The 14,088-nt window shown below is 37.1% G+C and overlaps 1 protein-coding gene across 1 annotated transcript in view; it reads left to right on the forward strand.

The window, feature by feature from the left end:
• The first annotated feature begins 1,067 nt into the window (after positions 1-1,067).
• Positions 1,068-14,088, forward strand: part of SPIN1 (spindlin 1) — a 42,519-nt gene continuing 29,498 nt past the window's right edge. The window contains exon 1 of the mRNA XM_069474007.1: positions 1,068-1,266. Within this exon, the coding sequence (XP_069330108.1) occupies positions 1,215-1,266 (52 nt within the window). The 5' untranslated portion in view covers positions 1,068-1,214. The remainder of the gene's footprint in view (positions 1,267-14,088) is intronic.

Genomic DNA, 14,088 nt, shown 5'->3' on the forward strand with positions numbered 1-14,088 from the left:
GCATTAAGTGAATATTTGTTGAATGAATGAATTATAAAATCATTGATTTTTAATCCATCTTCCTTTGTATAGTTGAGAATTTTTACCAGCTAAACTAATTTCTTCCTTCCTCTTTAGATTTTTAAATTCTTTTAGCTGTTTTATTTGAGTCTCTGGACAACTAATTAAGCATTCATTCCCTTTAATTCTTAAACCTGTGGACACATGGCAATAGGTTGTAGACATAAAGACTAATGTACGCAAGAACCAAATATAGTCATATGGTTCAGTGAAATTGGTAGTAGATAATTCTCACGTTTAATGAGAGCATGTATGAAAATATGTTTTACTATATGGACTGTAAACTCCTGAAACGAAATTTAGTTTAAATGATAAACTGCTTCCATAAAATGACTTAACATTTGCATGGGTGAGGAACTTTCTTTGAGGCTCCTCTGAAGTTACTGGATCTTTTCTTCTGGCAGCTTGTGAGCACAGAGGGAAAAGTAAAGTCTTGTTGACTAATCCTTTCTCTTGCCCAAGACTGCTGACCTACTGATCTTCAGCCTGGCCATGTGCTCTGTCTTGAGTGTGATTTCCTGTGCTGCCCGTACTCTGTCCTTCCACTCTGCCTCCCTTGGTGAGCCCACACGCTTGTCATCCAACCCCACATTATGGTTCTTTGTGTACCTTCAGGGAGATGGGCCATGCCAGTCTTAATCGTCTCTGAAATCCCAGCATCCACCCTTTTCTGATTTCTAGCAGCAAAATGCATTAGGATAGAGTGGGGAAGCCAGAGAGCTATACTGTGTTGCAGTTGATCTCTGAGGAACTTAACTTTGGGTCTTACAAATGTCCTAGGCTTTCTCTTCTAAAGGGTCTGTTGCCTCCTTTCCTCCCTTCTGTTTTGTCCTGTTCTAGGAACCCAGATCTTAGGAAATAAAGTTAATTGCTTTGGGGCAAAGTACATTTTAGCTAATATTTGTGTTTAAAATTTTATGTTAATGTTTAATGGCTCACTGGGCATAATTTTGCGCTCTTGATGCTCTAGTAATAAACTGTTTCACTATTTTACAGAGTGCTTGTGATTTCACGTATTTTTGCTGAACTTGTAAAAGAGACACTTGGATGGTGGATTAACGAGAGCATTAACATTCTGTGAAAAGTTTCAAATTGGAGAATATTGAATTTTCACCCTAGTCCAGCAGCTCTGCTGCTCACTTAAATACAGATGAATGAAGACCCCATTCGGAAAGACACCTGGCCAGCGGTCCAGAGCTGATGCAGGTAGGTGATGTGGTTCTGAGCATATTTTAGTATAATAAATTTAAAACAAGTGTAAAATTGAGGAGTATTTCACATACTTGGTGGTTTTTGCCATTCTTGAAGCTTTGTGATTTCTAGTATTTTATACACATACAAACGTGAAGAAACAGATTTAAATTTCTTGAGAGGGAGGGGTAACACTAAATTTTTTTTCTATTTAACCCTCTAGCAAATTATGGATGTCCGGTAAATTTAGCAAGTGAATTGTAATGCCTGTTTAATAGGATTATATTAAAATAAGAGAGTTACTTCTTTTTGAAAGAAGAAATGAAAGTGAAATGTCAGATGAGTTGGATTTAGTGAGATTTAGGATGTTGAGCAGCTTTAAGGAAGAAAGATAAACTTGGAATTTTTTGTGTATTTATTTGAAGGAACTTTACTGGTATGGAAATGAAATGAACATGTAGTAAAAATTACATTACTGTTTACTTTTGTGGCACACAGCTAATACAGCTCGAATAGAAGTTTAGACTTTGCCTGATTTTTACCCCCCATAAAACAAAGATAAACAAATGTTATAGGATACACTATGAAATAGGTAAGTGATATTTTCTTTGGGACTTAACATTCTTCTCCATTCTAGACTAAATTTGTTGAAATGTCTGTCATAACATTTTAAGGTTGTTTGATAAATAAATTTGGGAATTATGGTTGCAAATTAATATTATAAAATTGTTTTCTGTATGACTTAGAACTATTTCTTATATTTATTTACTATGGTATTTGTAGTTCTGTGTGGGAGAGCCACAAGGATTGAGATTTCTAAGTACCCCATATCTTTGTTTTAGCCCCTCTCTTATAAAGATAATATTGATTTAAATGTCCACTGTTTATCAATAAGATTAATTTGGGGTAGTGCTGACTGAAGTGTAAGTCATCCCAGAGCTTATTGAATGCCATCTCTCTTTCATTAGTTATATAAACATTGGTGCATTTCTTAGTCTTCTTGAGGCTTGGTTTTTCTCATGTAAAAAATGGGACTGTTAATGTGTCTGCGAGATGTATGTCTGTCAAGTGTTTAGCTAGGTTCCTGGTGCGTTTAATAACATACTATTGATCATACTGTTCATGATAAAAGTTTTTTCTTATTAATTGAAAGAATTGCTGTGTGGTATTTATTGACTGGTGAAACCTCCAGGTCTCTGTCATTTGAAGTATTTTTTTTATGCCCACCATTCCAAATCCAACACTCCTATTTTCTTTATTGATTTGGAAGTCCTCTTCTTGTTAGGAAGAAAGCTGGCTGATTGAAGTGATGTGCACTGTGGTATAGCTGAAGGAACTAAATGAAGATATGTTATTTTTTAAAAGGGGGAGATTGTTAATCTGGACAAATACTTTGGTCTTCATTTTCCTTCTTCTGATATTTCTAATAGCACATGTCATAGGACTAAACACAAAGCAGATTCTGTGTAAATTTTAGTTGGCCTCTTGTTAGATATTTTAGCATAAGAGACCATGGGGTTGTTTCTTCTTTTTCAATTTTGTATACTTAAGGAGATAGCAAAAGATGGGTTGCTCCCTTTACCAGCAACCAGGCAATTTTGCTGCAGGTGCTGTTCCAATTCAATTCAATTCTGATACTATCTGTGTGGAGATAGCGTCAAATCCCACAGGGTAAGGGCTCAGTCCCACAAGACTGCCTTCTACTTCAGATGCCAGTTTAGATGCAAGTCTGGGCTTCTGGAACTTCTGACTGACTGGCTATAAATTGGGGTTCCCATCCTTCCTGGGCTTGATTAATTTGCTAGAGCAGCTTACAGAACTCAGGGAAACACTTTACATACTTTTACTGGTTTATCATAAAGGATACACATGAGCATCTAGATGGAAAAGATGCATGGGCAAAGCATGTGGGAAGAGGCATGGACACGCCACTCTCTAGGAACCTCCAGATAGTGTTCACCTGTCTGGAAGCTCTTCCAAACCCTTCTCTTTTGGGTTCTTACTGAAGCTTCATTACATAGGCATGATTGATTGTGTCATTGGCCATTGGTGATCAACTCAACCTTCAGCCCCTCCTACCCTTTAATGGTGCCTTGATCCTTTTAGAAACCATCCTCCATTCTGAAGCTATCTAGGGGTCCCTAGCTACCAGTTATCTTGTGAGCATACAAAAGACTCACACCATTACAGAGTATCCTAAGGGTTTTAAAAGCTGTAAGTCAGGAAATGGGGAGGAAGACCAAATATACATTTCACAGTATCACAATAGTATACCCAATTTTGTAAAGATTGCTGACCCCTTGATCAATATTGTTTATAAAATTAAGTCTTACTCTTCCTGTTAACATAGACAGATGCCCTGTTGCATTTAAAGCCCTGTATCTGTTATGAATATGGCCATTTGCAAATAAAAGAAAATTCACCTAAAAAGGGGTTTATTTGTCTTACGCAGCAAGAAGCCCAGGTATGCATTCTAGAGTTGGTATGGTGGCTCAGGTATGCCCTTAGGCAGAGGCCATCTGAAAGCCTTCTTCACTGGCTTGTCTGGGTCCTGGGCTGGTAGGACTTAAATAGCTGGGCCTCCTAGGGCATCTCTTTTCTTATGGGAGTTTTACATGGAGGCTTCCAGAGTATCCCAAGAGAAAGACACATTTGTGTGGCCTTTTCTGTCCTACCTTTGGAACTCATACAGGTTCATTTCTGCTTCATTCTGTTGAGGCAGTCACAGAGGCCCACCATGCATGGTTCAAGGGAGGGAGCATGGACCCTATGCTTGATGGAAGGAGTGTCTCAGAATTTGTGACTATGTTTTAAAACTTCCACAGTAGTAAATGGATTGGATTAGGTAACTTCCAGTGCCTGCCATGACACCCAGTGCCTGACACTGTCTTTGACATAGAGGACGAGCGATCAAGAAAAATTCGAAAATTAAAATTTTAGGCCAGGTGCGGTGGCTCACACCTGTAATCCTAGCACTCTGGGAGGCCGAGGCGGGAGGATCGCTCAAGATCAGGAGTTCAAGACCAGCCTGAGCACGAGTGAGACCCTGTCTCTACTAAAAATAGAAAGAAATGATTTGGACAGCTAAAAATGTATATAGAAAAAAAATTAGCCGGGCATGGTGGCACATGTCTGTAGTCCCAGCTACTCGGGAGGCTGAGGCAGGAGGATTGCTTAAGCCCAGGAGTTTGAGGTTGCTGTGAGCTAGGCTGATGCCACGGCACTCTAGCCCAGGCAACAGAACAAGACTCTGTCTCAAAAAAAAAAAAAAAAATTAAATTCTCTTTATCTTGTTCAACATATTAGGAATATCTATTTTGAAAGTAACTTAAGTTTATATACATAGTTATGTTGTAATTTAGTTGCTCACTAAAGTAATAGTTTATGTATTCGTAAGGACATTGGGTAGTAAGTACAATTACAGTATGTGGTAAAGTTTCTTCACGTGTTTTCCCCTAGTGTTAGCCTGTAATTTTACTAGTTTACCAAAGGTTGCAATATTTCCCCTTTTATGACATACTTTAATCATAGTGATGGTACAGGGAATAGTAAAATAGATATCCATATATCTAATACTCATGTTTAATAAATATTTTTGTCATTATTTCAAATTTTTTCTTTTAAAACTCGATTTAATTTTTATCAAGTTTTATTAAATTTAATTAATAAAAATTTGTGGTTGAAGAAGTTAAGTGGTGTTAAAAGGCTTATAACAAAAAACTGTAGATGCTCCAGGCGTAGCACTTTTAGCTCATTCTGATTTTTAGCTTTCAAGTTTGTAAATAGTAAAAGTATTTGAATTCTTCTTGATACACCTATCTTAGCTATTATGTATTGACTTCTCTTGAGGATTTTGGTTCTTTTCACAGAGCATCTTTCTCTCCTACTGGCCTCATAGTAATGTTTTTGGTTAAAATTATATGTACCATTTCTGTTATAATAAAATTAATGCACAAATACTGAACACTGTTGAGTCAAGTAATACAGCATAATTACCCTTTTTGTTTGGTACATTTTGTTTTCCTGGAGCTTAGTGATTGCTTTTTTCCCTATTTGCTTAAATTTTTTAGAAACTTGATCTTGTAAACTCTCCAACAGCTTTATAAAACCCTTGTCAGTATAAGTTCCTGCACAAATATGGTAGGTAACCCATCTGTTTCATGTTTTTCTAGCACCTTTTGCTTTTTTCTAATTTGTAATGATTGTTCTCTAGACCTGATGCAATATTTCTACAAATTCCTTTTTCCTCTTTTTTATGTTTGATTCTCTGTTTTCCTGGATGCCATGGGCTTCCCTTTTTTGGTGCGTACTCTTGTCAGGTGAAACATGTACATCATCAGGAAGTGTAAGAATAGTCAGTGAATGAGTTGTTAAAGCTGCAGGTGGGGTGCATGGTAATTCATTTGTATTCTCTACTTTTGTGTATGTCTGAAATTGTCTATAATAATTACATAATTGTACATTTTTTGAAAACGTACATAAAAGTTTTATGAGACCTTGCATTGACTTTGTCTTTATTCTGCTGACATGCTCAGTCCTTTGGTTGGTTAAGATTCAGAGTTGGAAATACTATTCAGTCAAAATTTTTAAGGCATTCTTTCTTCATTGTCTTTGGGTTTCATTGTTGCTATTCAGGGAAATTGAGTGCCATTTTTATTGGTCTTTCTTTGTGTGTGTCTGGTAGTTTTTTCCTCCTTTTTTGAAACTTACAGAATTATGTGTTCTGAAACTTTATGAGAATGTACGGCAGTGTGTGTCATTTTTGTTTATTGTTCCAGGCTTTCAATCTTTAGAGTCATTCTTTAACAATGTGAAATTTTGATCATTTCCTATTTTATTTTTTCTCTCTGAAATATATGCTATTTTGGATGTATTAGGCCTCTTAGGTTGGTCCTTTTTTTTTCTTTTCCAATTATTTCATCTCATTCTTTCTGGGGCAGTTTATTGACTATTTTCCAACCTCTTTTTTTTTTTTTTTTTTTAATTTCAATCAGCACTTTAAATTTCTAAGAGCCCTTTTTTTAATTCGCATACTTGTTTACTTCATACATCCAAGTAGCTTCCATTTTGGGGCATATACATGACTTTTCATAAAAGCCTTTCTGGTGTTAGCTGTGCTGCTTATGAATTTGTGTGTCTTTGCTATTAGTTGCTGTTTCATTTGGGGGCTTTCCTTAAACCTCTTGATTCTAGGCTGATACTCTAGCAAGGCTTTAAGAAGTTGATGAGAAACTGTGTGTGAGAAAGTGGCCCTTGTTGCCTGGTAGACTTCACTTACATTATTGGACTCCAAGGGTTTGTATTTGTGAAGGTTTCTTCTAGAAATGGATTGTCACATTTCCTGCTTGGGTGATGGTAGTTGGTATTCATATCACAGATAGGGGCTCATCTCTCAGACTTTCTGATTTCTCCCTTAAAGTTATATAGTTTTATAGTTTTTACTACTTTACCTTCTTTTGAAGCTGCACCACTGGAGACCACTGTGTGTCTACAAAGCTGGGCTTATAAAATTCGCTGAGTAACAGGGAGACTATCACATTGACAGCTCCCAGTAAAATTTTAAAAGAGACAGTACAGTGAGTCCTCACTTAATGTCGTCGTAGGCTCTTGGAAACTTTGACTGTAAGGGAACAAAACTAATTTTCTTTTTTTCCTCATCAATGTTGTAAGGAAACAACATCCAACAAATGATGTTATCCCGAGGACCTGCTTTATGTTGTCTTGCTCAAAGGCAGAGTTTCCTGGAATCTATCCATGATCTTTTTTTTTTTTTTTTGAGACAGAGTCTCACTCTGTTGCCTGGGCTAGAGTGCTGTGGCGTCTGCCTAGCTCACAGCAACCTCAAACTCCAGGGCTCAGGCAATCCTCCTGCCTCAGCCTCCCAAGTACCTGGGACTACAGGCATGTGCCACCGTGCCCAACTAATTTTTTCAATATATTTTTAGTTGTCCAGCTAATTTCTTTCTACTTTTAGTAGAGACAGGGTCTCGCTCTTGCTCAGGCTGGTCTCGAATTCCTGAGGTCATATGATCCTCCCGCCTCTGCCTCCCAGAGTGCTAGGATTACAGGCGTGAGTCACCACGCCCGGCCTATCCACGGTGATCTTAAGTGAAAACTTAATTATACTTAAAGGGGAGGAATAAGTCATAGGGTTGGAAGTCAGGAAGTGTGATGTGGATCAAGATTGGTTAGAATTTCTAATCCAAATGAGTTGCTGGATTGGACATTGGTCCTTATCATTGGAGCATCTGAGTCTACACAAAATTCAGTTAAAATAGTTGGTCTTATTTTGGAACTGCATCTGAATGATCCTTTGTTAGACCGTTTTTGTTGTATTTCATTTCTCCTGAATATCATGGTTTAGTACAGTTGAACTGTTCTAGAGTCATAGTTCTGTAAATCAGGGTTCTATTTCTTTTCTTACTTCAACAAATAGATGTAATGAAGTTACCTCATAAAGGATCTTTCTCTGTTTTCCACTGGAAAAACCAGTGATTCCCACATGGATGATATAAACCTACTTTCGGTGACAAACTGACATCAGTGCCCAGTTAGTATATATGCAGTTACCTGCTCTTCCGTTACTTGATGTTTTTATTTAACATGTATTGGGCCAGTCGTGGTGGCTCATGCCTGTAATCCTAGTGCCTTGGGAGGCTGAGGTGGAAGGATCGCTTGAGGCTGGGAGTTCAAGACCAGCCTGGCAACATAGACTTCATCTCTACAAAAATAAAAAAAAATGAGCCATGTGTGGTGGCTCGCACCTGTAGTCCCAGCTACTTGGGAGGCTGAGGCAGGAGGATTGTTTGAGACCCTATCTGTTTGAGGTTACAGTGAGCTTTCCCTGTACTGCTACACTCCAACCTGGGCAACAGAGAAAAACTCTGTCTCTTAAAAAAAATAATAATAATAATAATAACAACAAAAAACAATGTTTATTGGTGACCACTCCTTAGCAGTACATAGGGATTTTTCCCATTATTTTTTACAAATGAATTGTACTCAATTGTGTGAATATACCATGTTAGTTAATTCCTATTATTACTGAACATTTTGGTTGTGTTTCTTTTGCTGGTGCAGGAGGTAATAGCTGCAGTGACTAGCTTTGTCCATATGTCTTACCGTTGTGTCACTGGGTAAATTTCTGGAAGTAGAATTACATCAAATCTTAAATTCTTGTGTAATTTTGTGAGATGTCACCAGATTCCCCGCCATGGACTCTGTACCATTTTACATTTTTACTAGCAATATATAAGAGTTTTTCTCTTGCCACAGTCTTGCCAGTGGCATATGTTGTCAAATGTGGATTTTTGTCTGTCTTATGGGTAAGAAATGGTGTCTTTGTTTAGTTTTATGTATAAGGCTGAATACCTTGTCCTGTAATGGCCCATTTGGCCTTTTTTGTTAGCACATCCATTTTTTTATCTTTACTTTTACAAGCTCTTTTTATGTCAGAGTTACTAACCTTTATTTCAGTGATAATGGGTTATTTATCCTTCTTACTTCTTAGCCTTCTGTTATGTGGAGTCAGTTTCTTGGAGAGAGCCTTCCTTGAGTCCCTGGTTTCTTACTCCTATCTGTGTGGGCCTTTCAGCCTACATCACAGAAGTCATGCTGGAACTTTTGCAGTCCTAGGTTGCATCTATGGTGTTTTGGATCCTATGTATTTATGTTGCTTTTCTCTCTTATTTCCTGAATGATATATACTCCAGTAACTTCCAAAGAAGATGTATGTGAAATATAAATTTTAGCCTATCTATGTATGGAAATGTCTGTACCCTCAGTTGGTAATTTAGCTGAGTGTGAAATTCAGGGTTCAAAATAATTTTGCCTCAACTTTAAGGTGTCATTCACTCTCTTCTAGTCCAGTGTTGATGACAGAAGAATAAGACTAATTTTTTTAAATGTTTAATTTTAAAATAGTTTTAGATATGTAAAGGAGTTTCAAAGATAGTACCTCATTCATTTTTTTAAAGGATTTTAAAAATAGACTTTATTTTGTAGAGCAGTTTTAAGTTCACAGCAAAATGGAGTGGAAAGTACAGAGAGTTCCTATATACCCCTTTCCCTCATACATTTACACCTCCCCTACTGTCAGCATCCCCTCAGAAAGAGGTCCATTAGTTACAATTGATGAACCCCCATTGACACATCATCACCCAAAGTCCATTCTTGTTGTTATACCTTCTGTGGGTTTTGACAAGTGTGTAATTACATGTATCCATCATTATAGTATGGTACAGAATAGTTTCACTGCCCCCCTGGGCTCCTGTTATTCATACCTCTCTCCCCTGATCTTTTATTGTCTCCCTAGTTTTGTCTTCTCCAGAATGTCATATGTCATATAGTTGAAATTATACAGTATGTAGCCTTTTCAGGTTGGCTTCTTTTACTTGGTAATATGCACTTAAGTTTCCTTCATGTCTTTTCATGGCTTGATAGCTCATTTCTTTTTAGCAGTAAGTCATATTCCATTGTCTGGATGTACCAGTTTAACCATTCATTTACTGAAGAAACATCTTGGTTGCCTCCAAGTTTTGGCAATTTATGAATAAAACTGCTGTAAATATCTATGTGCAGATTTTTGTGTAGGCATACGTTTTCAGTTCATTTGGGTAAATACCAAGGAGCACAGTTGCTGGATTATATGGTAAGAGTATGTTTACTTAGTAAGAAACTGCCAAGCTGTATTTCCATAAGCACTGAACAAGAGTTCCTTTTGTTCCATAGCCTTGCTCGCATTTGGTGTTGTCAGTGTTTTGGATTTTGGCCTTTCTAATAGATGTGTAGTGGTATTTGGTTCTAATTTGAAATTCCCTAATGACATATGATGTTGAGCATGGTTCTTGAACTTTTGTTGGTCTGAAATCACCAGAAACACTATCTCTTTTCAAAAGCTTATTTGCCATCTGTAAATATTCTTTGGTGTGAGGTGCCTGTTCAGGTCTTTTGCCTGTTTTTTTAATGATATTGTTAATATTCTTATTATTGAGTTTTTAGAGTTCTTTGTATATTTTCAGTAACACTTTTTAGAATCAGATATGCCATTGCAAATATTTTCTCCTAATCTGTGGCTTGTCTTCTCATTCCCTTGACAGTATCTTTTGCAGTGTTAAGTTTTTAATTTTAATGAAGTCCAGCTTATCTATTTTTTCTTTCATGGATTGTGCCATTGGTGTTGTATGTAAAATGTCATTGCCATAAGATTTGCTCCTGTTATCTGCTAGGTGTTTTATAGTTTTGTGTTTTACACATGGTTTTATGATCCATTTTGACTTAATTTTTGTGGAGGGTATAAGGTCTGTGCCTAGATTCATTCCTTTTCTCCTTCCCCCTCTTCTTTTTTTTTTTTTTGCGTATGGATGTCCAGTTGTTCCAGCACCATTTGTTGAAAATGGGTCTTTTTTCTCCATTATATTGCCTTTTCTTTGTAATCAAGAGATCAGTTGAATATATTTATATTCAACTATTTCTGGGTTTTCTATTCTATTCCATTGCTCTATTTGTCTTTTCTTCCACCAGTACTACACTTTAGCTTTATATAAGTTTTGAAGTTCGGTAGTGTCAGCACTTTGACTTTGTTCTTCAGCTTCAGTATTGTGTTGGCTATACAAGGTCTTTTGCCTCTCCATATAAGCTTTAGAACCAGTTATCATGATAGCCACAAAATAATTTATTGAGATTTTGATTGGGATTGCTTGAATCTATAGATCAAGTTGGAAAGAATTGACATCTTGACAGAATTGAGTCTTCCTATCCATGAATATGGAATGTCCCTCCATTTATACAGTTCTTTGATTTCTTTCATGTGGGTTTTATAATTTTCCTTTTTTGTTGTTGGTGGTGGTGGTCAAGTGAAACAGTGGGAGTGGAGGAGGAACAGAGGAGTCTATAACTAGTTGTGTTGAATTAGTTGTAAACACCACTGCACTTGGAGCAACCATAACTTTCCTTTTGTAGATCTTGTACATGGGATCTATAGTGTTGTCACCTCTTTGAGTTTTCATATTAGTAATTGTGTCTTCTTTCTATTCTTAGCCTGTCTAGAGAATTTATTAGTTTTATTAATCTCTTTAAGGAACTAGCTTTTGGTTTTGTTAATTTTTCTGTATTGATTTCTGATTGTCAATTTTATTGATTTCTACTCTAATTATTATAATTTTCTTTTCCTCCTCTTACTTTGGATTTAATTTGCCCTTCTTTTTCTTGTTTCCTAAGATGGAAGTATAGATTATTGATCTTAGTCTTTCTTCTTTTCTAATGCATGAATTCATTGCTATAAATTTCCTCCTAAGCACTGCTTTTGCCGCATCCTACATTTTGGTAAATTGTGTTTTCATTTTTATTTAGTTCAAAATATTTTAAAATTTCTTCTTTGACCCATGTGTTTAGAAGGATTTTAATCTGCACGTATTTTGAGCTTTTCCAGCTATCTTTCTATTACTGATTTCTGGTTTAATTCCATCATGGTATAGGGCATACGTTATATGATTTCTATTCTTTTAAATTTGTTAGGGTGTGTTTTATGGCTTATAATTCTTGGTGGATTTTCCACATGAGCCTGAGAAGAATTTTTGTTCTGCTATTGGGTGAAAGTCTGTAGTTGTCAATTATATCCAATTGATTGAGAGTGCTGTTGAGTTCAAGTATGTCCTTACTGATTTTCTGCCTTCTAGATCTGTCCATTACTGATAGAGGGATGTTAAAGTCTAAAACTATAATACAGGTTGACCATCCCTAATCCAAAAATCTGAAATCCAAAATACTTCAACATCTGAAACTTTCTGAGAACCATCATAATACCACAGGTGGGCAATGAAGATGACGTTGACACTGCAGAAAAAATGCCTGTAGATGATGTAATGAAAACGTGTCATGGGCTTACTGAGTGATATTCATTCATAACAGAACCAGAAATCATATCAGTTTATAAAATCAGAGAGAAGACCCATTGTTAATGAGTCAGATGACTCTGGAGGAAACTTTTAAAAAGCCTTTCAGCACAATGTCTCCTCATCCCTGGAGGACCCCCTTCTGGGTCCCTCACCTGCTTCTGATGTTTCTTCTCACCTAAAAATCACTCATGTACCTTTTAAACACAGCATTGTAGGTAAAGACTGAAAGCGCCTATCTTTGTTGTTGCAGTTGTTTAGCAGCTGATGCAGATATTCTGGTGATGCTACTATCTATACTGTTTAGTTACCCTGAACACATTGTTTTTTCTCTGTATTGATGGTGTGTCATATTTTTTACTGTTAGGAATTTATGTGTGAATAAATGTAAGAAAATGTTTGTTGTCAATACCATGTAAATTCAGAGTCAGAAACAATGGTGATGTGAAACAACCACAGATTGCCCATGCAAGTGGCTGAAATAGTCACCCCTTTGCTTTCTGATGGTTCAGTGTATACAAACTTTGTTTCATGTACAAAATTATTTAAACTGTTGTATAAAATTACTTTCAGGATATGTGTATAAGGTATATATGAAACAGAAATGAATTTTTATGTTTAGACTTGGGTCTCATTCCCAGGATATCCCAGAAATTCAAAACACTTCTGGGCCGGGCGTGGTGGCTCACGCCTGTAATCCTAGCACTCTGGGAGGCCGAGGCGGGAGGATTGCTCAAGATCAGCCTGAGCAAGAGCGAGACCTTGTCTCAACTAAAAATAGAAAGAAATGATTTGGACAGCTAAAATATATATATAGAAAAAATTAGCCGGGCATTGTCACGCATGCCTGTAGTCCCAGCTCCTCGGGAGGCTGAGGCAGGAGGATCGCTTGAACCCAGGAATTTGAGGTTGCTGTGAGCTAGGCTGATGCCACGGCACTCTAGCCCAGGCAACAGAGCGAGACTGTATCTCAAAAAAAAAAACCAACAAAAAAACACTTCTGGTCCCTCGCATTTTGGATAAGGGATACCCTGTAGTGGATTCATCTGTTTCTCTGTGAGATTCCATGAGTTTTCCCCTCACATACTTTGATGCTCTGTTTGTTAGGCACATACAGAGTAAGGGTTTGTTATGTTTTCTTGGAGGGTTGACACTTTAATGATTATGTAATGCCTCCCTTTATCCCTGATAACTCCTTACTCTGCTTTGTCTAAAATTAATATAGCTGCCCACTTTCTTTTGATTATTGGTAGCATGCTGTATCTTCTCTCCATCTATTGACTTTTAATCTATGTATCTTTATATTTAAAGTGGATTTTTTGTAGACAGCATGAGGTTGCATATTGGCGGTTTTTATCTGTTCTGACGCTCTCTTTTAATTGGTGTTTTTTTTTTTTTTTTTAGAGACGAGATCTCCCTCTGTTGCCTAGGCTGGTATGCAGTGGCAATCATAGCTCACTGTAGCCTCGAATTCCTGGGCTCAAGTGATACTCCTGCCTTAGCCTCCCAAGTAGCTGGGACTATAGGCTCATGCTACTACGCCTGGCTAATTTTTGTATTTTTGGTAGATACGGGGTTCTTGTTCTTGCTCAGGCTGGTCTCAAACTCCTAGCCTCAAGTGACCCTCCTTCCCTGCCCTCCCAAAGTATTGGGATTACAGACATGAGCCATCTCACCCAGCCTACTTCACCATTTTATATAAGGGACTTGAGCATTTATGGATTTTTTTTTTTATCTGAGGGGGTCCTCGACCCAGTTCCCTGGTGATACTAAGGGATCATCATATTCCTTATTGCTCCCTCCAGACTGGTGGTATCATTGGTGTCATTCATTTCACTTTGTGTATGTGTGTACATATAAATGAAATGAATGATAGCAATAATATGCACACAAGTATACATAATTGAATACACTGTTGCTAATATTTTAAGCAAACTGTTACCAG

This window comes from Eulemur rufifrons, chromosome 7 (assembly GCF_041146395.1).
Source record: "Eulemur rufifrons isolate Redbay chromosome 7, OSU_ERuf_1, whole genome shotgun sequence".
Lineage (NCBI taxonomy): Eukaryota > Metazoa > Chordata > Mammalia > Primates > Lemuridae > Eulemur > Eulemur rufifrons.